The sequence below is a fragment of the Chiloscyllium plagiosum genome, unplaced genomic scaffold (assembly GCF_037043375.1).
Source record: "Chiloscyllium plagiosum isolate Xiang-an unplaced genomic scaffold, Cpla_swu_hap1 HiC_scaffold_2, whole genome shotgun sequence".
In the NCBI taxonomy this organism is placed as follows: Eukaryota; Metazoa; Chordata; class Chondrichthyes; order Orectolobiformes; family Hemiscylliidae; genus Chiloscyllium; species Chiloscyllium plagiosum.
Window position 1 is genome coordinate 31,585,601 of NW_028270140.1, and position 27,566 is coordinate 31,613,166.

The 27,566-nt window shown below is 40.9% G+C and overlaps 2 protein-coding genes and 1 long non-coding RNA gene across 4 annotated transcripts in view; 2 read left to right on the forward strand and 1 right to left on the reverse strand.

Moving 5' to 3' along the window:
- Positions 1-495: 495 nt before the first annotated feature.
- Positions 496-16,493, forward strand: fxn (frataxin). Of its 2 annotated transcripts, none has more exons than XM_087995761.1 (5): positions 496-756; positions 8,639-8,727; positions 10,806-10,914; positions 12,149-12,246; positions 14,472-16,493. In XM_087995761.1, the coding sequence occupies exons 1-5, from the start codon at positions 535-537 to the stop codon at positions 14,617-14,619; spliced, it is 666 nt and encodes a 221-aa protein (XP_087851887.1). In that variant the 5' UTR covers positions 496-534; the 3' UTR covers positions 14,620-16,493. The 2 variants fall into 2 exon arrangements, with proteins under 2 accessions (XP_087851887.1, XP_043572799.2); XM_043716864.2 differs by having other exon boundaries at positions 502-756; positions 10,806-10,926.
- On the reverse strand, positions 10,512-26,712 carry LOC122563257 (uncharacterized). The gene is made up of 3 exons (XR_006315547.2): positions 26,415-26,712; positions 19,129-19,213; positions 10,512-10,679 (listed from the first exon to the last, which is right to left on the reverse strand). It is a non-coding gene; the product is annotated as an uncharacterized LOC122563257 (long non-coding RNA).
- Positions 26,647-27,566, forward strand: part of tjp2a (tight junction protein 2a (zona occludens 2)) — a 141,603-nt gene continuing 140,683 nt past the window's right edge. The window contains exon 1 of the mRNA XM_043716825.2: positions 26,647-26,750. The gene's annotated coding sequence lies outside the window, so the exon portion shown is untranslated. The remainder of the gene's footprint in view (positions 26,751-27,566) is intronic.

A 27,566-nucleotide genomic window follows, 5' to 3' on the forward strand; every position in this document is an offset into this window, starting at 1 on the left:
CCTTTTTCCACCTATCACATTTCCGACGCCCCTCCCCCAAGTCCCTCCTCCCTATCTTTTATCTTAGCCTGCTGGACAAACCTTCCTCATTCCTGAAGAAGGGCTAATGCCCGAAACGTCGATTCTCCTGTTCCCTAGATGCTGCCTGACCTGCTGCGCTTTTCCAGCAACACATTCCAATCTGCTCAGAGTCGCCTATCTTGAATGTCCAGAGGTCGTGAAAGGTGCTGTATAAATAGTTTGGCGGTATGTAAATCTGAATTAATTTAAAAGCACAATACTGCGGGTGCTGGAAACACTCAGATTTTTCTCTATTTTTCCGTCATTGTAAAGTTTCTGAAATCCCAGTCCACACATGCTGCCTGACCTGCTCAGGTTTTAAGCTCCAATTTCCCTGGGGGCGGGGCATCGCCACTCATGCCGCGCCCCCATCGCTTTGGTGATGTAAGCACGTCCCGATTCCCCGCCCATATACGTGTACACCGTAGCCTCTGTTACGTCTGTAAGCCCCGCTCCACCCTTGGTCATGCTTGCATGCGCAACATTGCTGCTCGCTCCTCACACAAGGAGTGCGAGTCGAGGGCCGATGTGATCGTTGGCCTTCACATCCCCCGCCATCCAAACTGGTGGCAAATGGCGGGTTTTCTAAATCGGGGCTTATGCCCCTCGATCTTCAGGTTTACAAGGCATCTGAGAGTAACGACAGTCCCCGAAATTCATCACGTAACAATTCTCTCACTCAACACGTTTTCCACGGTGAGTAGGAGCGCTAGAGGTGCTCATTTGTATGTATGCGGGTGTCACCTGACTGGCCGTTATGTATTCAAACTCCGTTTGAGGATGGGAACCCGCGTCTCGAGCACAGCCGATGCCATCAAGCACCCCCCCCCACCAACTTCACGCGCTGTTTTGCTATTGGGCTTTGGAAGGTCACGTGGACTGCATCCTTAACGGCTGGTTCGTGTGTCCTCAATTAAGGTCCCGCCCGTTCTCCCTGAACAAAGCTGATTGGTTACTGCTCACAGAGCGGCTCTTCCGGTAGGGTCGAGCCGGGGTTAAAGGTCATCGGCATTGGCGGCTGCGCCAATGAGCTCGTGTGGCACCTTATTGTGGTTCTGTGGCAGTGAGGGGCTGTTTGGTCCGTTGTGTCTGCACTGTTTGACAGAGGGTCACATTCCTCTGTCAAATATAAAGAGATTACATTCTCTTCTGAACACTTGCTTCACCCTGCACCATATGCCGGTGCATTTCCAGATCCGAGCCACTGTCCGCATGAAAAAAACGTCCTGTAATGCTTTTTGTTCGTTAGTTTAAATCTCTGTCTCTTGGTTCCAGACCCTTACACCAACATAAACATTTTTCTCCCTGTCCATTCTGATGAAGCTCCTCAGGGTTTTGAGACCTTTCCAGCAGGTCTCCTGGTGGCCGCTTCCTTATTGATCTTGTCCGCATGGAAAGTGTTCTGTTCTGCTGGCCACCTATCGTCCGGTATCAGAAGCCCACTGAAACAAGTGAAAGCAAAGAAAGATTGCAGTACATGTGCCGAATGGCTTCTCTGTGCGCTGTATGACTCTTTATGAAAATAAATTAGGATTTCAGATCGTTTGATTTAAGTGGCCCAAGTTGGTATTAATGATAAATCCTGTAATGCAAATATGGTATTAATGCTTTACAGCCAATGTAGCACTTTTCTGAAGTGTCGTGGAAACATATGCACACTGAAAGTTCCTGTGAACAGTAGTGGCATTATTGAATACTGTGTTTTAGTGATGTCAGTTGAGGGATGAATATTGATCACAGTGCCAATTAAAACTTCCATATTCTTCAAAATATTGCCCATTATCTTTCATCTGAGATACAGACAGGTCACAATTTAATGTCTTAGTTGATGGATAGCATCTTTTTTTATTAATTTGTGGTATATGGTTGCAATTAGAAATGTGGTACTTATTGACCACCCTGATTTCTCTTGCAAAGAGCCACTTGTTGATACATCTAGAGTGTTGTAAAGCAGTGAGTTCCAGGATTTTGACCCAGAGATAGAGAAGGTATGGCAATGTTGTTCCAAGTGAAGATGTTGTATGACTTGGAGAAGAATTTGCAGACAGTGGTACTCTATGCATCTGCTACCCTTATGTTTCAAGATGATACATGTCACAGGATTGAAAGGTGCTGTCAAAGAAAGTTTGGCAAGATACTGAAGTGTATTTTGTATATGGAAATTTTGCTGTAATTATAAGCTGGCAGTGGTGAGAGTTAAATGTTGAATCTGATGGACAGCGTATCACTCAAGCTTTTGTCCTGGATGGTGTCAGGTTTCCTGGGTATCATCGGATACCAGGAAGTGGAGTTGCATGGAGGGAGTTACCTTAAAATTCTCAGCCTCTATATTGTCACCACAGTATTTATATGGCTGGCTCAGTTTAGCATCTAGTCATGAGTAACACCCGGATGTTGCTAAAGGAAGACTCAGCTTTGGTGAGACTATTGAATGTCTATGGAATATGGTTAGATTCTCTCCTACTGGTGATGGTGTAGAATCATGTTCAACTAATGACCAGAATTGTTGAGTGGTGAAAATAGTCTCTTTTATTCAGCAATCACAGCACAAGTTTGAGGTGGCAATAAAATGCAGCTCTTACAAGAGCCTCTTTATACACAGTTCTGAGATTTATTAAAATTCTATTACTATGGTGTTACATTATTTTATCTATAGTACACAAAGGTTTGAAGGGCTTCTGTTTTGGGTGACAAGTTAAAATGTGCTAAATGCTGGCTGCTACTTCTGATAGGAGTAAGAGTATGTGACGGTCTGCTTGCATAATTAAGACGTGTTAGTTCTTTTGTCTTTTAAGTTAGTAATTGTTAGTAAAAATATTAGGGCCGATGTGCTCAAAATAAATTAGAAATCGTACCTGTACTTAATAATAAAATAAAGAATATTAATCTGGTTAACGCAGCTGGGTTGTGAGATTTGTTTACTATTTGCTGGTGTGAGTTTCGTTCACTCATGCAATTTCGTGGAAGAACTGTTTTGTGGTTAGTTTCCTAAAGGGATAATGGCCCAGTTAAAAGGTACTTAACAGGTACTTACTAATTGGATGTGAGCATAAGAGGTACCGTTAGTAAGTTTGCAGATGACACCAAAATTGGAGGTGTAGTGTACAACGAAGAAGGTTACTTCAGATTACAACAGGATCTTGATCAGATGGGCCAATGGGCTCAGAAGTGGCAGATGGAGTTTAATTCACATAAATGCAAAGTGCTACATTTTGGAAAAGCAAATCTTATCAGGACTTATACATTTAATGGTAAGGTCCCAGCGAGTGTTGCTGAACAAAGAGACATGGGAGTGCAGGTTCATAGCTCCTTGAAAGTGGAATCGCAGATAGATAGGATAGTGAAGAAGGCGTTTGGTATGCTTTCTTTTATTGGTCAGAGTATTGAGTACAGGAGTTGGGAGGTCATGTTGCGGCTCTACAGGCCATTGATTAGGCCGCTGTTGGAATATTTCGTGCAATTCTGGTCTCCTTCCTATCGGAAAGATGTTATGAAACATGAAAGGGTTCAGAAGAGATTTACAAGGATGTTGCCAGGGTTGGAGGATTTGAGGTGTAGGGAGAGTCTGAACAGGCTGGGGCTGTTTTCCCTGGAGCATTGGAGGCTGAGGGTTGGCCTTATAGAGGTTTGTAAAATCAGGAGGGGCATGAATAGGATAAATAGTCAAAGTCTTTTCTTTGGGATTGGGGGAGTCCAGAACCAGAAGGCATAGGTTTAGAGTGAGAGGGGAAAGATATAAAAGAGACCTAAGGGTCAACTTTTTCACGCAGAGGGTGGTTGTGTATGGAATGAGCTGCCAGAGAAAGTGGTGGAGGCTGGTACAATTGCAACATTTAAGAGGCATTTGGATTGATATATGAATAGGAAGGCTTTGGAGGGATATGGGCCGGGTGCTGGCAGGCGGGACTAAGTTGGGTTGGGATATCTGGTTGGACAAGTTGGACCAAAGGGTCTGTTTCCATGCTTGACATCTCTATGACTCTTTAGCATGGTCTAAATATCGGTAGTGACTGGGCCAAATGCCAGTTTCTATGCCATTTATACCCTATATAATCATATGTAACCATCCAGTATCTTAGCATTCCTCCAATTGTGGCCATTATGCATTCGCTAGAATTGAAACCTTTGTCGTTTAGCTTCTGTGTTTCTGAATCCCCAACATGAGCTCCATGTTCTATTTTAAAGAAAAATTTGTATTTCCACAACTTCCACCACCTTGACATCCCAAAGTACCCCACAGTCAATGAAGTCCATTCACTTTTGTAATAATGAAGTGCATCAGCAATTTGTAGACTGCACCTCCCACAAACACCAATGTGATAATGACCAAACAATCTATTTGAGAGGTTGGTTGATGAAAATGTATCGACAAGGACACTGGAGTGTGTCCACCTACTCTTTTTCAAAATAATGGTATCCATCTGAGGAAACATTACAATTGAAAGATGGCACTTCCTGAAAGTGAAATGTTCCCTCGGCACTGCATTTGGCTGTGTTTGTGCGGATTTTGAGCTCAGGTCTCTGGAGAAGTACTCAAACCCATGATCTTCTGACTAAAAGGCAAAAAGTAATACTGACTGAGCCACAATGCACAATTTAAACATCTTTCTTCAACCATCACTTTGACCATGCTTTTGGATTCGCTTCTAAATCTCTTGTGTTGTCATCCATTTTGGGCCGATTATGCTTCCATTAAGCACCTAAGAAAGATTTTTATTCCATGTTAAAGGGAGGTTTCTGTACACCTTGAAAGTGCATCTTTATTCTTTTGATTGTAACTTCAATGGAGCTTAAAATAAAAACTGATTTTTTATGAAGTTACTCTGGTTATACGTGCTCTGATTCCAGCTTTGATTCAGATGCTAAATACAACATGACAAAAGTATCTCTCGCTTTCAAAACTGGCAGTAAAATTGTGACTTCCAAATGTCCTTGAAATAACTCCACAGTGACCAGTATCCTGTCACCAAATCACCCTTCATTTACACATGGAAAGTACTTAATACTGATGCAGCTCCCTCAGAGCCAGCTGTCAGTATGAACAGAACCTCTCACACACCTGTTTCTATCTGTCAGCCAGGGCTCCCTGATTGGGGCTGTTAATCTGGTCCAATCAGGGAACTCATAATCTGTGGTCCCACTTGGCTGATCTCGTTACAATTTCTACTGTCCTCTTCTTGGAAAAACCATGACATTCCGCCAGAGGGAGTCACAAAAATGATAGAAATGGAGTTGTATTCCTCACCACATATATAAGAAATGAGAGCAAAAGTAGGCCATTCAGCCCCTCAAACCTACCCCATCGTTGTGTAGGTTCATGGCTGATTTGCCCCAGGCCTCAACTCCATTTTCGTGATGTTCATCATAACTCTCAACTTCTCAATATTTCAAAAATCTATCTACCTCCTTTTTAAATGTTCTCAACGATCTAGACTCCATAAATATTTGGGCTAGAGAATTCCAGATGTTTACTATTCTGAGAAACTAAATTCCTTCACAGCTGAATTTTAAATTAGTGACCCTTTGTTCTGCAAACATGTCCCATAATTCAAGATTCCACCAGCAGTGGAAACATATTCTCGACATTACTCTGTCAAGCACCCTTATGATATTTGCATTTTTCACAAGATTACTCTCATTCTTCTCGAACAAATGAAGACCAAACCTGTTTCACTGTTCCCGTAAATCAACCCATTCATCACAGAATCAGCCTATTGGACCTCATTAAAACTGCCTCCAATGCCAATATATTTCTTCTTGAGTACAAGACCCTGAACTGTACATTATATTTCAGGTGCAGCCTCACCGACACCCTGTTGTAACAAGACTTCCAACAATAATGTCAAAATTTCATTTGCCTCCTTAATTGCTTGCTTTTTACACCTGGCAATTTTTTGTGTTTCATTGACAAGGACACCCGGTTCCCTCAGTTCCCTCCCTTTTGTAGTCTCCTTCTGTTTAAATAATAGTCTGTCTTTGATTCTTTCTACCAAAGTACACAACTTGAAACTTTTCTATATTAAACTTTATCTGTCAATTTCTTTTTGTCCATTCACTCAACCTTTCAGATTTCCTTGCAGATTTCTTATGTAATCATCACAAAATGCCCACTCACCTATTTTTGTATCATAAGCAAATTTAAATAAATTACATTCTGACCCCTCGTCCATCTCATTATTATATTGTAACAAATTGAGGCTGTACTCTTCATTCTTGTGGCACTCCAAGTTACATCTTTCCAAACTGAATAAAACTTATTGTCCACATTCTGGGTGTTACCCACTATATTGCCAGCATACCATGAGCTCTTATCTTGTGCAATGATCTTTTATATGACATCTTATGAAATGCCTCTGGAAATTATAAACTTCCTTCCATCATAAAACAATAGAAAGATACTTATTGCTATCAAATATTTTTAGTTTCACTGAGATTGACTGTTGTCAGCTAACAATTGGTCAAAAAGTTAGGAAAATCAAGTATTTTTTGAGCCTCCAATAGGAATTAATAAATCTACAGATAATGGCACCACTTGAGAATGGTCCTGTGAAATCATACACAACAGGAGGAACCTAGTTGGCCCATTGTGAAAATGTTGGCTTTTTAAGAGGGAAATGCAATTGCTTTCAGTTCTTACTTGCTCTTTTGCCCATTTCCATTCAATTAATTTTTCCCATTCAATTAATTATTTAATTTCACTTTTGAAAGTTACTATTCTTGAGGTAGTGCATTCCAGATCATAACTTGTTAATTTTATTCATGTTGCCTCTTGTTCTTTTGGTAATTACCTCAAATCTGTGTTGTCCATTTATTTAGCCTCCTGCACCCCGTTTCTCATTGTTTCCTCTATATTCCACCAGATGGAGCCTCACACAGAATTTTAATACATGCTGCCAGAGACAGCAGTGCAACAGCTATGTACTGTATCTTTCCTCTTTCTTTATAGAACTACTGCATTCAAAATGAGTAGCACGGTATAGAGCTACACCCATCACAAAACAAAGTAAAGGCAAAAGATACTTCAGCTATTAAGTCTCATGTTTGCACAGGGCTAAGCATGCCATATTTTGCCCCATGTTGCATCTGTACTTCCAGTTCTTTTAAACTGGTAGAGACGTGAATATATGTGAAGGATTGAAATGTTTCACATTGTTTTTGGATTGCACTCACTGTGCATATAATCAAATAATTTAATTTGTCACAATATTTATAACTTCAATACAATAGGACCTACTTAAGTGAAATTGCCTGGGTTTCTTCAAAGGACCATAAATTTGATTGCAAAACTGTCTTACTGTTAATTTTCATTCTACACCTAAGCAGCCACACACCAAACCCTGCTATATTCCAAACACCTGTAATACAGAACTCTGATAACTGTTCAGGCACCACACATTTCTGCACTTATCTTGACATGCAATAACAAAATTAAAATATGGCAGAAGCTGGGTATCTAAATGTAAATAAAAGATGGTGGAAAAATTTTACCAGGTCAGAAGTCTCAAAGGTGCTAATGCTAAGGAGAGGAAGCCATTGCAAGGAATAAGTTGTTCATTCCTTTCATCAGCACACTCTCAGCTGTATAGGATAGAAAGCAAACATTAGGAATCTGAACAGAATGGTGAAAGAGATGAGAACATAGATACATTAATAGACATTGAGGGAACAAAATTGGGAAGTTGAAGTTATGGGCATTCATCAAAGACAGTGACTATGGCTATTTTAAGGAGGGGTAAAAACATTGCTTGTGAAGAAAGAGTCATTTAAACATTAGGGAATAATTATCTAAGGTGAGGTAGCTAAATGGTTCACTCCTTTATATCTAATTACAGAAAGATGTCAAGTGGTATTTGGTAAATAATTAAAATTTATTGATTAGTGACAAAAGCTGTTTTATTCACTATTTCATGCTGAAACTCACAATCTAGCCATTTGTTTACTAAGTTTCCAATGTTTAACTTCTAATCTAAGCCTTTGATTCTTTACTCCTCTTTTCCTGGAAGTATCATTTGCTGTAGTACAGTTTTATCAATACCTTAATAGCCATTCTCCATCGGCCTAAATAGTGATTGCTGTGATTGTTAGCAGACTACAGTATTTGGTCAAGAGGAAATCACAAATACCTTGCACATTACAATAGCAGTTATAAACAGGGATCTTAGTTTGATTTACTTTTTCTCCCCCTCCTTGGGCCATAGACATTCCTGTTAATATTCCAACTGAGGTTAGTATGCTCTGCATTAGTGCCCCAACTGAGATCTACATTTACAATTCTGATCAGCTATCACATTTCTCTAGAACATTTGCCCTTATTATCCTCTTAAGGGTTTATTTTATTATTGTTAACCTGAAATGGTCTGTTTAGCTTTACAAGTTGCAATTCATAAAGGTTGGGAGATTTAACATTAATTATCTTTATGTTTAATGTGAAAAAATACCAATTAGTACTCAAGGAAGGGAATTCCTCTTGTGCTGGCCTCTTTGGCAAGACATTAGCATGAAATCCCTTTTTACACCTGCATAGAATATATTTTTACTCATCCCACTGACAATTAAATCATGTTTTTATCTTTTGTAGGGTTTTCAGCATTCAGACTGGTTAAGGTGCTTACAGTTGCAGAGGAAGGAAATTCATTCATCAACTTTGAGAAGAATGGAAAATGCAAGGTATCCTTAAGTGACAAAAGGCTTTGTGTGTGTATGTGTGTAGTTGTTGGATGCACAATTAACTTGGCTTTGTTTCAGTGATAAAGCAACAGTGTGGATGTTTGCTGATCCTGTTTGTAAAACTAGAAAAATATTTCATTTGTGTCTAAATAATGAAAGCTTGACATTTGGTACAGCCTCAACAAACCGAGTGATCTGAATGCCTTGAAATTTTTCTGATTTCTCTATCAGGGCGCAAATGAACTGTGATGATACACATTGAGTCAAAACAATGTTGTATGTCGAAGAAGTTAACATTGCAAGTCTCTATTCATTTTTGTTCATACTTGATCCCACCCCATCCTAGTTGACAACCTTTGCCACCTTTCATGCTAAATGATATTACAAATAGTTTCCGCTGTCCAATTAGTGATTAACACCCAATCAGAATTGTGGCCGTGAGTTGCACCTTAAAGAAATTCACCTTCAACCCTCCTCCTTCCAAGCTACCACATTATTTCCAATCTCTAGATCTTCTTCCAAGTCCTATGCTCGTCTTTCTCACAATTTTCCATCGGAATCTCTCTCATCAGATTGACATCCCTACGACAGGAACTAAATGGGTCAAATCAGTCACATTTCCAGATCATTGTGACTGTACACATGGTGCATTTTGCGTCTTCTTTGCTGTTGACATGTACAGCCTTTGATCTGGTTGGCCAGAGCATCCCCTTTCAGCATCTCTCTTCTGTTGTCCAGCTGACTGGGCCTATGTTGCTTCATTTGTCTGATTGTGCTTTACAGCCAGCGAATATGTTTGAAATGTGGTCAGTGTTATAACGTAAGAAATAAAGCCAGTTTACATAGAGCAACCTCCCGTACACATAATTTGATAATGACCAGAGACATTTCTTTATTTTGATGGTGTTGATTGAAGGATATACATTGACCAGGACACTGGAGAGAATTTCCCTTTACATGGAGTCATAGGGTCATACAGCACAAAAACAGTCCAACCAGTCCATGCCAACTGTAATCCCAAACTAATTTTGTCCCACCTGCCTGCTCCTGGCCCAAATCCCTTCAAATCTTCCTTATTTGTGCATTTATCCAAATGTCTTTTAAACGTTGTAATTGTACCCACATCCACCACTTGCTCTGGAAGTTGATTCCACACTTGAACCACCCTCTGTGTAAAAAGAAAATTGCCCCTAATTTTTATAAATCCCTCTTCTCACCTTAAAAATGTGCCCCCACATTGAAATCTCCCACCCTAGGGAAAAGACAACTACCATTAACTCTATCTATACCCCTCATTATTTTACAAACTTCTATAAGGTCACTGTTCAACCCCCTATGTTCCAGTGAAAGAACTCCCAGCCTATCAAGCCTTTGTTTATAACTCAAACCTTCCATACCCAGCAACATCCTGGTCCAACGAGAGTGTCAGCCTTAAACTGAATTTGAACTTGCAACATCCTGACTCAGAGGCAAAGTATTATCCACTGTGTCAGGACTGCCAATTCACCATCCCTACTCGTGATGCCCGAGAGCCTAATTTCTTGACACCACACAAAAAGATTTTGTACCAAAAAAAAGTGTCCAGTTTACCGAAAGGTATATAGCACAAACAAGTAACCAATAATGATGCAAGATACGCTTCCACTTAAGCAGGTGACTTGCTCTATAGCATGTGAAATGCTTGAAGAAAGTATATCATACAAAATAAAAGCATTTCAGGAAGGGGAGTGTCCTTATTCTTTTGAACTTGAATTGTGGTTACATGAATCCATAAAGGGCTGATAAAATTTCTGGTCAAATGCTGCAGTTTCCTCCTAAATTGTTTACTTAGTGGATTTTATTGGTTTGAAGAAGGTGGTTTCATCTACTCAAAAACCCAATTGAGTAACAACAAATATGAGAAGTACGAATGGTCATCTTTTCCTTTCTTGAGTGAAATTGTATTAAGCTGCCTGTTGGAGAGAAAGGAAAGGAAAAGAAGTAATTTTTGGTATACCATAACATTCTCTCCTGTAAAGACACTTTATTTAAGTATTTGGAAGATGATGAGCTTAAATCATTACTCTTCCTCTTTGCAGTTTACTGGATGAAGCCACATATGAGAGACTTGCAGAAGAAACATTGGACCTTTTAGCTGACTTCTTTGAAGATCTTGGAGATCAACCATTTGTTCCAAAAGACTATGATGTAACATTTGCGGTAAAACTCAACTGACTGCATTTGGTGGCCATGTAAATGGAGCAGGCTGCTGCTATTGATTATCTGTCAATACAGCCAGCTATGAAGAAGCATGTGATAATATCTTGAAGGAAATTGCCAAGTGGAGGCCAAATATTTGTCCATCACACCAAAGATCATCACTGCTCCCAATTCATAATTAATAAGTTGATTGCCCAATACTTATAATCATATTGAAACACAGACAGTGGGATAACATCACTTATTAACATAGAACACCATGTTAGTAAATATAATTGCAGTTTGGATTTGTATAGTTCCTTTATCATAAAAAACAGCTGAAGGCGTTCCACATGAACAGTTAACAAAACAAAATCACATCTAAGTCACATATTAGAAATTGTATCAACTACTTTGTAAAGAATTTTAGGTTTTAAGTTGAACTTTACTGGTTGAGAAGCTGACAGGCTTAGGCATGGTATTCAAGTGTTTATGGCTAAAGCAGCTTGAGGCATGACTACCACTGGAGCGATTAAAACCAGGAGTGCTCAAGTGAGCAGAATCTGAAATAATAAAAACAAAGAACTGCAGATGCTGGAAATCTGAAACAGAAACAAAGTACTACAGAAACTCAGCAGGTTTAGCAGCAACTGTAGAGAGAAAAACAAAGTTAACTTTTTTGGCTCAGTGACCCTTTCTGAGAACTGAAAATAACAAATGGTGGCATTTATGCAGATGATAGTGTGGGAAGAGGTTTGAAAACAAATTCAATAATTTCTTCAGACATAACTACCACTGTTAACCAGATGTTGTTTAAAGAAAATAAATCATAATCAGGAATAAAATAGATTGAAATAAATGAAAATGTTATTTAAACATCTTTTCAGAGAAAAATTATTTATGTGGAACAGACTGATATTGGAAAACAAATGGAAGCGAACAGAGTACTGCTTTATGTTCCACATCAGTCTCTCAATTCAGATCAAAGGGAACTAATGTGGAAACTTCTTTTCCTGATATTATACAAATTATTAAATTCAGTATCAAGTATTTGCACTTACGTTTAGCTCATTATAACAAAGAAACATTTTTTTTTCCATAATACATTATTTGTGTTTAATTACCTCTAATTACTCCCTGTTTTTGAATCCATCTTCTCCTGAAACCTCCACTTGGTCCACAGGAGGGCAACTAGCACGTGTTAAATATTCTCCTGACTCACTATATTTTTATTGTTTTTCAGAATGGTGTGTTGACAATAAATATGGGAGAAGCCTTGGGGACATATGTGATTAATAAACAGACTCCAAACCGACAAATCTGGTTATCATCTCCCATCAGGTATATACAGAATGCAGACCAAAGCTTTTTTTATAAGCTTGTACAATGACAACTTGCAGGTTAAAAAAAAATGTGGCTCATAGAAAAATTGATCAGTTTTACAATTCCTTCTCTTATGCAACACTCCTTATGACAGCCTCTCTTTTCAGAGCCAGCTTCTGTCTCTCTGAAGTCACACAAATTTTGTGTGGGTTGGTGCGTAATTGCAAACCAACGTCTTAGTGTTGTTACTGTTGCCTTACTTTGTGGGCTATGCACCAATGAGCACCACTCACTAGCTATGACCAGTGAGTAGAGTCATAAAGTCAGATGTGGCACTCTCTCATCCAAAAGTGTGTATACGTGCATACCCAGGAAGGCATTGTCTGCTGGAGCCCCAGGGTGAACAGGACAGGGCATCGAGCTGGTACTAGTGTAGTCACAAAAAACAGGCTCAGTATAAAGCAGTTTGAGGACTGAAATTGGAGAGAGAGAGATTTGGAACATTAGGATGGAGTTTCGTGATGCATGTCAGGGGAACAGACTGAAGCTGAAAGAACTGGCACTCATGATATGAGAGGGATTAAAAATAAGATAACTTAATCTCCCAGCTCCAACCTGTTGCATTCCTATAATCTTCATGATAAGAAGGGCAGAGTCCAAGTTAACAATCAAAAATAGCATCATGATGACATTATCAGCATCATGATTTGATCCTTACCTCACTCCAGCCTTGCAAAGTCTGCAGTCTGAACTGAAAATGTGTTGCTGGAAAAGCGCAGCAGGTCAGGCAGCATCCAGGGAACAGGAGAATCGACGTTTCGGGCATAAGCCCTTCTTCAGGAATGAGGAAAGTTTGTCCAGCAGGCTAAGATAAAAGGTAGGGAGGAGGGACTTGAGGGAGGGGCGTCGGAAATGTGATAGGTGGAAAGAGGTCAAGGTGAGGGTGATAGGTCAGACTGGGGTGGGGGCGGAGAGGTCAAGAAGAAGATTGCAGGTTAGGAAGGCGGTGCTGAATTCCATGGATTTGACTGAGACAAGGTGGGGGGAGGGGAAATGAGGAAACTGGTGAAATCCGAGTTCATCCCTTGTGGTTGGAGATGAGGCGCTCTTCCTCCAACCGTCGTGTTGTTGTGGTCTGGCGATGGAGGAGTCCAAAGACCTGCATGTCCTTGGTGGAGTGAGAGGGGGAGTTAAAGTGTTGAGCCACAGGGTGGTTGGGTTGGTTGGTCCGGGTGTCCCAGAGGTGTTCTCTGAAATGCTCCGCAAGTAGGCGGCCTGTCTCCCCAATATAGAGGAAGCCACATCGGGTGCAGAGGATGCAATAGATGATGGAGACAGGCCGCCTACTTGCAGAGCGTTTCAGAGAACACCTCTGGGACACCCGGACCAACCAACCCAACCACCCTGTGGCTCAACACTTTAACTCCCCCTCCCACTCCACCAAGGATATGCAGGTCTTTGGACTCCTCCATCGCCAGACCACAACAACACGACGGTTGGAGGAAGAGCGCCTCATCTTCCGCCTAGGAACCCTCCAACCACAAGGGATGAACTCGGATTTCACTAGTTTCCTCATTTCCCCTCCCCCCACCTTGTCTCAGTCAAATCCATCGAATTCAGCACCGCCTTCCTAACCTGCAATCTTCTTCTTGACCTCTCCGCCCCCACCCCAGTCTGACCTATCACCCTCACCTTGACCTCTTTCCACCTATCACATTTCCGACGCCCCTCCCCCAAGTCCCTCCTCCCTACCTTTTATCTTAGCCTGCTGGACAAACTTTCCTCATTCCTGAAGAAGGGCTTATGCCCGAAACATCGATTCTCCTGTTCCCTGGATGCTGCCTGACCTGCTGCGCTTTTCCAGCAACACATTTTCAGCTCTGATCTCCAGCATCTGCAGACCTCACTTTCTCCTCAAAGTCTGCAGTCTGACAGCTGAATCATAGCAGAAGAAGTCCAGCAGCCAGAAGAGTTTGTGGAGAGTATGAGGGCTTCTCCATTGTTAAAACTCCTCGAGCAAGGATCTGGAGTGAGCTTCTGCTACACGTGGCTGCCTTCCTACAATCTAATTAGTTTGCCACCAAAATCCCACTCCTGCTCTCCAGGCAGCTAGTGAATTTGTTGATATGTCTACTTAAGAGAGAGTATTGGCTATCATATTGCTGAGACCCTCCCACTGTGATGTAAGGATTAGAAATGTACATGGATTTTCATCAAACCATTCTCTCTACATTTTTCCTCAGTGGGCCTAAGCGATACGATTGGACCGGGAAAAAATGGGTCTATTCTCATGATGGAATTTGTTTACATGGTCTGCTCACGAAGGAGTTCTCTACAACATTCAAGACCCAAGTGGATGTACTTTCAGTAGCAGATGTCAGTGATGTATGACCTAGCAAAAAAAATCTAAGAACTATTTCCAAAAGCTGTTTTATAAAAGCTAAACACTTTTGGATTTATTATGTTTGAATCTCTTGTTCCTGTGACAGTTTCTGGCATGCTGTAAAGACTGCAAGTTGTCCCAAAGTAAACTGCCCCGTTGGAGCTCTCCTTTTCAGTGGAGTCTTTTACTGCCAAAGGGCTTGAGATTCTTTGATTGCAGTAAATCTGTAAAAGTGTATTTTGTTTTGTACAATGAAATTAATAAGATTTCTTTCTGTACCTGAATTAATTGTGAATAGTATTAAGTGCCTACTGATGTTCCTAGATAATATGCTCGCTTTTTTCCTAAATTTATGATACTCAAACAAAATATAGAATATATATCAAGCAATAATAATGCTGGGTGTTTGATTCACCTACTCCCTGTCCGTTTTGACAGCTTCCTCAAATTTTATAGTTTTACAGGCGCACAATTCAAATTTTCTTTCTTTTTTTTTCAAATTTAGGTTTGAGTGTATTTTATGATATATTGAAAAGGACCAATTACATAAACTCATCACATCCAAATCTCCAGTGGAGATTGGGGAGAGAAATAATGCTACAGCTCTAACTCCAGGTCTCCACTATAAATCCACAAAAGTCAATTTACCCAAACGATAAAAAAGCATATAATGTGGAACAACTTTAACTTTCTCCTTTATTTTCTTGTATTCATTGTTCAAGTTATTCATTAAGTCGGATTTCTGTACTCTACAGTAGGATTCAGCAAGAAAGAGTGCTGGTCTTGTTTCCACAACAACTGAAATTGCCCTTTTCATCCAAGATGACAGGACACCTTGTCCTTAAATCATTGCTGGGAAACCTACCTGCCATTTGAAAGGTAGAGTAAGCTTTAGCTTGTTTTCATTCACCAAAAATAATTTCTTCAACGGTAACCATAGGCATTTGTCCCACCTCAGAAAAATAAAACACCAGTGCAGGAGCTGGTTGGGTGGGTAGACAATCGAAAATAAACAAGTGTAGTATTGCAAAATAGTTAGAGATGAGATCGAAGGAATCAACACTATAGTGTTGCTTGCCAGTTTTGTGGGTATGATTTGACATTTAGCCTTCCAAATCTACACTTGAACTGGATCCTTACTTGGTGATGTTGGCCTGAAATATTAACTCTCGTTTCCTTCTTCACAAATGCTGACAAGCCTACAGTGTATTTCCAGCTTTTTCTATTTTACCTTAGTTGGTGTGTGAAATTTCTAAGCCCCATCTCTGTTCTATCCATGATTTGGTATCTGTGATTGGTCGTTTTGCCATGAATTCACAGAAAGGCAAGCTGACTTAGCTTTGTTTACCAGCCCCTATCAACAAAAACAAAATACTCTCTTCCTGGTGAACATTTCAGTAGATACTTCTAATCAATATATTCAGAGATGTTATTGCACATGCTGGGGCAGGTTGGATTTGAATCTGGGCTTCCTGGCTCAGATATAGGGACACTACCACTGCACCACAGAAGACCTCATGAGTTTCACTAACCTATTTTTCTAATCAACCTGCTCAGGATGTTATTACACACCTCTAGAGCAGGTGGGATTTAAACCCAAGCCTCTCAGGCCGGGACAGATTCACTCCCACAGCACTATTCGAGACCTCATGACTTTCAGTAATAGTGATCTTTGAACTATCCCCACCTGTAGCAGCTGGCTGCACATCAGGTATTCCAACCACCCACAACCATTCTGAATAATAACATTTTGATGAGCAATGGTAAATTGGATTTTGGAGTCTGGCTGTGAGAAGGTGCATTACCTGTTCAATGTACATTTAGTGCAGCAATTATGTAAATTTCAGGAAGGCATTTGTAATAAAATGGGAATTGGGCCAGTGGAACCGACAAGAAAATATTTATTTATGAGAATCTGATTTTCAATAAAATCCCAGAAATGTATGGGAACTAGAAAATCATGAATTGTTTCATTATATTAGAAACATACATGTCATGTTTATAACCTGCATATGTAACCAAAATGTGCATTTGCTTATTGTTTTGAATATAACATTCACCGGACTGAATTGGATTGGTGACTGCTGAGAAGGATGAAGGTACCATCAAGATTTGCCTACTAGTGTCCTGACGTGCTCTCTCTGATCCCACAAGGAAAGATTCTACAATTAAATAACTTACAAGATATGTTTTTTGATGTGAGTTGCAGGATAAATACTGAACAGGATATCAGGGAGAACTCTCCTGCTTTTCTTCAAACAGTAGTGGGATCTTACATGTCCACCTTAGAGGACAGCAGGTGGATAAATCCCCAGGACCTGATCAGGCATACCCTAGAACTCTTGGGAAGCTAGAGAAGTGATTGCTGGGCCTCTTGCTGAGATATTTGTATCATCGATAGTCACAGGTAAGGTGCCGGAAGATTGGAGGGTGGCTAATGTGGTGCCACTGTTTGAGAAGGGTGGGAAGGACAAGCCAGGGAACTATAGACCAGTGAGCCTGATATCAGTGGTGAGCAAGTTGTTGGAGGGAATCCTGAGGAGAAAGTGAGGACAGCAGATGCTGGAGATCAGAGCTGAAAAATGTGTTGCTGGAAAAGCGCAGCCGGTCAGGCAGCATCCAAGGAGCAGGAGAATCGACGGTTCGGGCATAAGACCTTCTTCAGGAATGATTTCTGAAGAAGGGCTTATGCCCGAAACGTCGATTCTCCTGCTCCTTGGATGCTGCCTGACCTCTGCGCTTTTCCAGCAACATATTTTTCAGGGAATCCTGAGGGACAGGATGTACATATATTTGGAAAGACAAGGACTGATTCGGGATAGTCAACATGGCTTGTGCATGGGAAATCATGTCTCACAAACTTGATTGAGTTTTTTGAAGTAATTGATGAGGGCAGAGTGGTAGATGTGATCTATATGGACTTCAGTAAGGCGTTCAACAAGGTTCCCCATGGGAGACTGGTTAGCAAGGTTAGATCTCACGGAATACAGGGAGAACTAACCATTTGGATACAGAACTGGCTCAAAGGTAGAAGACAGAGGGTGGTGGTGGAGGGTTTTTTCAGAATGCAGGCCTGTGACCAGTGGAGTACCACAAGGATCGGTGCTGGGTCCTCTACTTTTTGCTATTTACATAAATGATTTGGATGCGAGCATAAGAGGTACAGTTAGTAAGTTTGCAGATGACACCAAAATTGGAGGTGTAGTGGACAGCAAAGAGGGTTACCTCAGATTACAACAGGATCTGGACCAGATGGGCCAATGGGCTGAGAAGTTGCAGATGGAATTTAATTCAGATAAATGCAAGGTGCTCCTTTTTGGGAAAACAAATCTTAGCAGGACTTATACACTTAATGGTAACACTTAAGGAATGTTGCTGAACAAAGAGACCTTGGAGTGCAGATTCATAGCTCCTTGAAAGTGGAGTCACAGGTAGATAGGATAGTGAAGAAAGCGTTGATATGTTTTCTTTTATTGGTCAGAGTATTGAGTACAGGAGTTGGGAGGTCATGTTGCGGCTCTACAGGACATTGGTTAGGCCACTGTTGGAATATTGTGTGCAATTCTGGTCTCCTTCCTATCGGAAAGATGTTGTGAAACCTGAAAGGGTTCAGAAAAGATTTACAAGGATGTTGCCAGGGTTGGAGGATTTGAGCTATAGGGAGAGGCTGGACAGGCTGGGGCTGTTTTCTCTGGAGCGTCGGAGGCTGAGGGGTGGCCTTATAGAGGTTCACAAAATTATGAGGGGCATGGATAGGCTAAATAGACAAAGTCTTTTCCCTGGGGTCGGGGTGTCCAGAACTAGAGGGCATAGGTTTAGGGTGAGAGGGGAAAGATATAAAAGAGACCTAAGGGACAACTTTTTCACGCAGAGGGTGGTATGTGTATAGAATGAGCTGCCAGGGGAAGTGGTGGAGGCTGGTACAATTGCAACACTTAAGAGGCATTTGGATGGGTATATGAATAGGGAGGGTTTGGAGGGATATGGGCCGGGTGCTGGCAGGTGGGACTAGATTGGGTTGGGATATCTGGTCGGCTTGGACCAAAGGATCTGTTTCCATGCTGTACATCTCTATGACAGATGGGGACATTGGTTTAATGTCTCCTTAATGCTTGAGGTTTTTGTTACTGGAGAAAAAAAGTATATCTTTGAAAATCTGATGGCTTCTGATCCAAGCATTCACAGCCACAAACTGTTCAGCTATCCAGGAGCCAATCACCTCATTGTTAGCAGGCAGAAGGCCAACAAAAGGTCACCATTGCCCTGACTAACCAGAAACTTGTTGCCAGCCAAATCTTCATTCATACACACCCCTTGACCCCAGGCTATCTGTAATTAGCTTCCTAATTGCTTGAACAGCAGTTCAAACAGCACTGACAATGAGTGTTGGATAACTAGCTTTTGAACAATGCATTAATCTTTTCCACGATCCTTTGTTTTTTAAAAAAATCCTTTTCCTATTTCAATTCACAATTAAAAAAAAAACAGAAAAATACAAAAACATAAAGTCTTTTTACAGTGTTTCCTCTGAGGCCTCCCAACTCTCATCCTCAGAGCCAAGGAGGTGGCTTCTAGCAGAGGTGTTAGAAATCCTGCTGGTACCTGCAGAATAAAAGAGGAAAGTGTACATGGTTAGAAGTAGTATGCAAAGAATAAGAGCTGAAAATGTGTTGCTGGAAAAGCGCAGCAGGTCAGGCAGCATCCAGGGAACAGGAGAATCGACGTTTCGGGCATAAGCCCTTCTTCAGGAATATTGTGTTCCAGCAACACATTTTCAGCTCTGATCTCCAGCATCTGCAGACCTCACTTTCTCCTCTATGCAAAGAATAACACTGACAGTGGCTTTTTTGAAAGTTGCAGTGGACTGAAGAGTGCTACTTATTCATTTAGAGGGACAAGGATGTCTTGGCATTGCCGTAAGCACCAGGATTCGATCCTTGTATGTGCTGAGGATTCTAATGTCAGTCACACCCCACCCATTCAGGTCCTTTCTGCCCTGTTATGGGCTGTCTTCTGTAACAAAATAAAAGGAAGCATTGAGCGGTAAAATTGGATAGTACATCTGTTACTGCAAAAGCGAGGACAGCAGATGCTCGAGATCAGAGTCTAGAGTATTGCTGGTAAACCACAGCAGGTCAGGCAGCATCGAGGAGCAGGAAAATCAGGGCAATTTTGGGCAATAGCCCTTTGTTCCTGATGAAGGACTTTTGCCCAAAACATCGATTTTCCTGCTCCTCGGATGCTGCCTGACCTGCTGTGCTTTTCCAGCACCACTAATCTAAACAGCTGTTACTGCAGGTGACTGAAAGGTAGTGAAGATTCCAAAGGAGTGAGAAGGGAGTACAAGTCATGCAGGATGGTTTGGGGGGGCATGCTGAGCAGGTGAGGGAAGACATTACAGGACAACCGTGAAAGTAGCAGGGCATGAACCTTCGTGGGAGGTGGGTGCAGTAGCAGAGATGGATTGAAGTGTAAGGAGTGTGGCACTTACATTGGCAGAGCAAAAAAAGGTTGACTTTCTTATGGTACTACTGGCCATTCCTCAACCTGGTTGAAACAGCACTAAAGTGTGATAACTACAGGGCAGCACGGTGACTCAGTGGTTAACATTGCTGCCTCACAGCGCCAGGGACCCGGGTTCAATTCCCACCTTGGATAACTGTCTTTGTGAAGTTTGCACATTCTCCCCGTGTCTGCGGGGTTTCCTCCCACAATTCAAAGATGTGCAGGTTATGTGAATTGGCCATGCTAAATTGTCCATAGTGTTCAGGGACGTGTAGGTTGGTGCATTAGTTAGGAGCAATTGTAGAGTAATAGGGTAGGAGAATGGGTCTGGGTGGGTTACTCATAGGAGAGTCAGTGTGGACTTGTTTGGCTGAATGGCCTGTTACCACACTGTAGGGATTCTGTGATTCTACAGACCAGGATGCCAGAGTCTGGTGTCATGGCCACCTCTGCCAATCCTCCACTTCTACCACCAGTTCCTTCTGGTCCCTGAGAGAATTGCAATGCCATCTTCCTTCTCTGACATTTTCAGAATCTGTCCATCAATGAGCAAGGCAGCTTCGGAATGCCAACACTAGTCTGGGCATACAGTAGCTTTTTAAATATAGCAGAAGTGCTCGGTCTTCCAACAAATATCCAGAATGGTAGGTTGTTTCAGGAACAACTTGGGGTAAGACGGGGCTAGAATTGGTTGAGAGGGACACAATAGGAGCGGGTTAGCTAAATGTAGAGTCAAGGTGGATAATTTACGGCAATAAATTTCGCTAGGCCTCATCACAAGAAACCCACTAAAAAATCCCCAAATAATTTGAAATTAACCAAAATAGTTTATACTTGAGAAGAAAAGATGACTTCCATAAATCTGTTGAGTTTATTGAAGTAGAGACAGGTTCACATCTTGCATCTTGACTGAAATGCAGTTGCTGGCTTGAGGAAGACAACTGTGGACAATAACTCTTGGTGCCAACTTCTACCTAAAGTTTATATTTTAATAATATTCACTGAAGGTCAAATTGGTGGAGCAGGGCACCTTCTGGCAAGTGCCATGAAACATAGAAATATAGAAGATAGGAGCAGGAGGAGGCCGTTCAGCCCTTCGAGCCTTCTCCGTCAATCATCACAATCATGGCTGATTGTCCAACTCAATAGCCTAATCCTTTCTCCCCATAACATTTGATCCCATTTGTCCCAACTGCTATATCTAGCCACCTCTTGAGTACATTCAATGTTATGGCATCAACTACTTCCTGTGGTAATGAATTCCACAGGCTCACCACTCTGGGTGAAGAAATATCTCCTCATCTCTGTCCTAAATGGTCCACCTGGAATTCTCAGACTGTGACCCCGATTCTAGAAGCACCCACCATTGGGAATATCCTCCCTGCATCTACCCGGTCTAGTCCTGTTAGAATTTTATAAATCTCTATGAGAACACGCGTTTGAGTTCCAGCAAAAACAATCCTAATCCAATCGATCTCACCTCATACGTCAGTCCTGCCATCCCTGAATCAGCCTGGTAAACCTTCGCTGCACCCCTCGAGAACAAGAGCATCCTTCCTTAGAAAAGGAGACCAAAACTGCACACAATATTCAAGGCATGGTCTCACCAACGCCCTATATGACTGCAACAATATATCCCTACTTCTGTGCTCAAAACCTCTCGCAATGAAGGCCAATATACCATTTGCCTTCTTTACTGCCTGCTGAACCTGCAACCACTGGTGTACATAGACACCCAGGTCCCACTGCACACTCCCCTCTCCCCATTCAAGTAGTAATCTGCCTTTTTGGTTTTGCTTCAAAAGGAATAACCTCACATTTTTTCAAACTATACTGCATTTGCCATTCATTTGCCCACTCACCCAACCTGTCCAGATCATGCCAAAGAATCTCTGCATCCTTGTCACAGTTTACCCTCTCACCCAACTTGGCATCATCTACCAACTTTGAGATATTACATTTTGTTCCCTCATCCAAATCATTAATATATATTGTGAATAGCTGGGGTCCCAGCAGTGATACCTGTGGCACCCCACTAATTACTGCCTGCCAATTTGAAAAGGACCCATTAATTCCATACTCTGCTTCCTCTCTGCCAACCAGTTTTCTATCCATCTCAGTTCACTTCCCCCAATCCATTGCACTTTAATCTTGCACAATAATCTCTTATGCAGGTATTTGTCAAGTGTTTTCTGGAAGTCCAAATATGTCACATCGACTTGCTCCACCTTGTCAACTCTACTCGTTACATCTTCATAGAGTTCTAACAGATTTGTCAAGCATAATTTCCCATTCATAAATCCACGCTAACTCTGTCTGATTCTGCCACTGCTTTCTAAATGTTCCGCTACAAAGTCCTTGATAATAGATTGAAGAATTTTCCCCACTACCGATATTAGTGATCTATAATTCCCTGGTTTCTCTCTACTCCCCTTTTTGAATATTGGAGTGACATTAGCTACCCTCCAATCTGCAGGAACTCTTTCAGAGTCTATGGAATCCTGGAAGATGACTGCCAATGCATCCACCATTTCTGGAGCAACTGCTTTAAGTACTCTGGGATATAGATTATCAGACCCTGGGGATTTATCCACCTTCAATCCCCTCAATTTTCTTAGCACTATTTCTCTATTAATATTGATCATCCTTAGTTCTTACCTCTCACTAAATCTTGCATTCTCCAATATTTCTGGTATCTGATTTGTGTCGTCTTTTGTAAAGGGGGAACCAAAGTATGTATTCAATTGCTCAGCCGTTTCTTTGCCCCCAATTAGACATTCCCCTGTTTCTGTCTGTAGGGGACTTACATTTGTCTTCACCAATCTATTTGTTTTCATGTACGTACAGAAACTCTTAGTGTCAGTCTTTATGTTCACTGAAAACTTACTTTCGCATTGTATTTTCCTCTTCTAAACCAATCCCTTGGTCCTTATTTGCTGAATTGTAAACTGCTCCCAATCCTCAGACCTATTGTTTTTCTTTGCCAATCTTCCTTGGATAAGATACGATCTCTAATTTCCTTTGTAAGCCATGGATTGGCCCTGTTACCCATTTTGCTTTTGTGCCATTCAGGAATAAACATTTGTTGCAGTGCCCCATGCATTCCTTGAATGTTTGTCATTGCCTTTCCACTGTAACTCTCCCCGGTCTATCAAGGCCAACTCACTCATATCTTCATAGTTTATTAAGATTCAGCACCTTAGTCTCCAAATCATAATCTATCATTTTATGGTTGCTCACCCCCAAAGGGTCTTGCCCAGCCAGACTAGCAATGATTCCCTTCTCATTACACACTACCCAGTCTAAGATGACCTGCTCTCTAGTTGGTTTCTCCACATATTGGTCAAGAAAACCATCTTGTATACACTCCAGGAACTATTCCTCTTTGGCATTGTGGCTAATTTGATTTGCCCAATCTATATGCACATTAAAATCACCCATGATCACCGGTATTCCCTTATCACATGTGGGAAGTGGGACATTTTCCCTGATCCTTAAGGTCACATAATTTTTGCCGACAAATTGTTCCAAATATAAATTACCAACTATCAACAGGGAAATTTAAGATCTGATAGATGCCAAACTGAATGGACAATTTCCTTAATGATGAGATTTAGGATATAAAATGAAACAAAGGAGGATTAGTGAAGTAAATAAGGGTCAAATTAGGTCCATAAACAAAATAAAAAGTAATATACTGATTTAAAAAAATACTCCAATAACTATTTACTGTCTGCAGAAAAGAAACTCCACAGTTATAATGATTCACTTTTTTGGTCTTCAAGGTTGTGTTGGATGTAGGTTTGGTCGCTGAGCTGAAAGGTTCATTTCCAGACGTTTCGTTACCTTACTAGGTAACATCTTCAGTGGACCTCAGGCAAAGCAATGCTGAAAATTCCTGCCTTCTATTTATATGTCTGGGTTTCTTTGGGTTGGTGATGTCATTTCCTGTGGTGAAGTCATTTCCCGTTCTTTTCCTCAGGGTGTGATAGATGGGGTCTAAATCGATGTGTTTGTTGATAGAGTTCCGGTTGGAATGCCATGCTTCTAGGAATTCTTGTGAGAGTCTTTGTTTGGCTTGTCCTAGGATAGATGTATTGTCCCAGTCGAAGTGGCATCCTTACTTATCCGTATGTGAGGATACCAGTGAGAGAGGGTCATGTCTTTTTGTGGCTAGTTGGTGTTCATGTATCCTGGTGGCTAGTTTTCTGCCTGTTTGTCCAATGTAGTGTTTGTTACAGTCCTTGCACTATATTTTGTAAATGACATTAGTTTTGCTCATTGTCTGTATAGGGTCTTCCAAGTTCATTAGCTGCTGTTTTGGTGTGTTGGTGGGTTTGTGGGCTACCATGATGCCAAGGGGTCTGAGTAGTCTCGCAGTCATTTCCAAGATGTCTTTGATGTAGGGGAGAGTGGCTAGGGTTTCTGGATGTGTTTTGTCTGCTTGTTTGGGTTTGTTGTTGAGAAATCAGCGGACTGTGTTCATTGGGTACCCATTCTTTTTGAATACACGGTATAGGTTGTGTTTCTAGTTAGGGCTGTCAATTGCATTATTGGCATTGTCCTAATGATGTGAGTTAGGGTTTCACAAGACCAAGAATGGAGCACCATAAGCACTCAGTCTTTACCTCTATTAGCTAGAAAAAGATCAGCAGATATATAGGGACACTGCCACCTGCAGGTGTTAAGACACAGGTACGATAAGGCAGACCAAATTAGCTTCCCAACACTGGAATCACAACAGAGTGAGATTAGAACATTCAGTGATCGTCAAAATTGCTCATTTGTTCCCAACCAGACTTTACAAATAACAGATCTTTGATACCAGGTTTATAACTAAACAAAAGTTAACAATTATTAAGAATGTAACTTTAGTGGAATACAGATGAATAACAAGGTGACCTAATTAATATCAACAATCTAAGCCCAATCGTCTTTGATCACAAAGCCTTACACACAACTACAGAGGGCAGAGAGACACAGTTAAGGGATACCTTTTTAACAGAAGAATTATAACTTGCAAGTTTGTTAACCATTTCAAAGATGAATACCAGGCTTTCATGACATCTGGTGGGGGTGTACTGCAAGCATGTATGACTGTGTCTTGATTGAATTCTGAAGTCACCAGTCAATGTAAACAGCATCCCCAGACCTCTGGGGTGATTTCCTTTTTCTTATACAAAAACAGAAATTGCTGGAAAAGCTCAGCAGATCTGGCAGCATCTGTGAAGAGAAATCAGAATGACCCCTCCTCAGAACTGAAGTCAGTTCTTAGGAAGGGTCACCAGACCCAAAATGTTAACTCTGATTTCTCTGCACAGATGCTGCCACACCTGCTGAGCTTTTCCAGCAATTTCTGTTTTTGTTTCTGATTTACAGCATCCGCAGTTCTTTTGATTATTTTTCTTATGGACTGGCATTGTTTCCAAGGACTTTCAACGATTTGGAGAATAACCAGCAGGAGCAAAACCAAAAGAAACTACAATATCAGTTTGAAGTAATACTGCCCCCTGCCCAAAACCTAGTAAGAGCCAGTTCAATCTTTACTTTTTTCTTTTTCAAAATCCTGGGTTGGCTGGCTAGCACAGGTCCTCCCTTGATTGACCAATTCAACATCAAAATGGCTGCCAGTCCTCGAGCATCACAACATCTCGTTGTGAGTGTTGTTAGAAAAGTAATTAATCTGTATTATCCTTCCAGTTGAGTGCCCAACAGCAAACATCAGTATTCTTTTTCAGAAAAAAAAAACAAGCTGCTGTTCAAAGTTCAAAGTGCAGTTCTGAAAAGATCCAAACAAAAAAAAGAAAGTATTTTTTTAAAAAGTAAAGATTGTCTCAACATAGGCCACACAACATGTGGAGTTGGATCCGTAGCACCGTTTCTTCACTGTTGCCAGATCAAAATTCTGGAACTCACTTCACAACAGAGCCTACACCTCATAGACTACAGTGGTTGAAGTAAGTTCAACATTATCATCTCAAGGCCAAATCAACATGAGCAACAAATGCTGACCCAGCCAGGAATGCTTCCATCCTCTGAAAGAATTTCAAAAAGTAACTCACAGTGTATCTAATCCTTACTATGACTTTCAGATTTTTTTACACACTGATTAAAGCAAATTTGGCATTACTTTAGAATTTCTGAACGACTGTTTAGATTGACACTATTTTTACAATGAATACTACACCATGGAACTATAACTAGAAGTAACTTAATGGTGTCAGAGCAAAAAAAAATTCTTGTGTATTCTCAGTGAGTTTTAACTAACAAAACATTTACAGGTTTATTGAACACTCACCACTAAGTTTAATGAAACAGCAGGAATGTACCCATTGGAAAATCCACTATTGCAACTTCAGTATCAGCAATAGTTCACCATGAATGCCCTCAACTTGCAGAATGATTCGAAGATTTAAGGCAATCTACCTGGTGACTGCATGATCTAATGAAACACCTTCTGGTGATTCATAGAGGAAGTTGCTGTGAGTCATGTCATTCCAGTTTCGGTGCTGAACAGGAAGAGGACTGTTTCTGATCACGGGTGAGCCCACAACCGCAAAAATTATCCTGGAGTTAAAGCAGAAACTGAGAGAGACTAGCTCCTGGTATTACCTCCTTGACTTACAGCAGTTAAGTAAGTGCAGTATTAATTTTTTTTATTATCACAAATATTGTATGCGAGATTAAGAGCACGATCTCTAGGTGGATGGGTGTGTTCAGTAAGTAAATCAAGTGTATGAACAAAGAAATATTATCCAATTTGTCTTATAATAGCAAGCTGTTTTCCGGCTGTAGTTTTAGTTGTGAGAAAACTAATAAATGTACTTGGACCTTGGAAGAAGTAGTCAAATTTCTCATTTAGAGAAATGCTGACTGTGTTGGTGTACACGCCTTTCTCAGCAGCACCTAGTGCTTACTTCTATTGATTAAAAACTTTATTGTTTTCATCTATTATTGTGCACCAAATACCTGTACAAATTGCCACAATATTGTCAGGGTCATATTTTGCAAAAGCAGAATTTCAGCAACGTTTTTGTTGGGTTCTCTATACTGCACAATGTAATTTGATACCACTAATTATCAAGCAGAAGTGGCGAAAACCATGAACCACGTAAGCTCTCCTTACAATATTATTTTGTTCCACATTTTACAATCTGATCCTTCTCCCATAACCAATAAACTACTTTTGCTCAGCATTCAAGCTGTATAATGGGCAAGCAAATTGCTCAAGGCAGGTGAAACATTTAGACTTGATTCTGTTATATTCATTCAACAGAAATATTAGTACATCCAGTCACAAGGGGGACCTTTATGAACATTATGCTTGTCGTGTCAACAGAGTTCCTTTTTAATTCTAACTTTACAGTGAAATATGTATTCTTAGAGCGAATATATATTGTGATTACTGCGCACATTGACACATCAAACTTTATTGGCATTGTTTGCACTG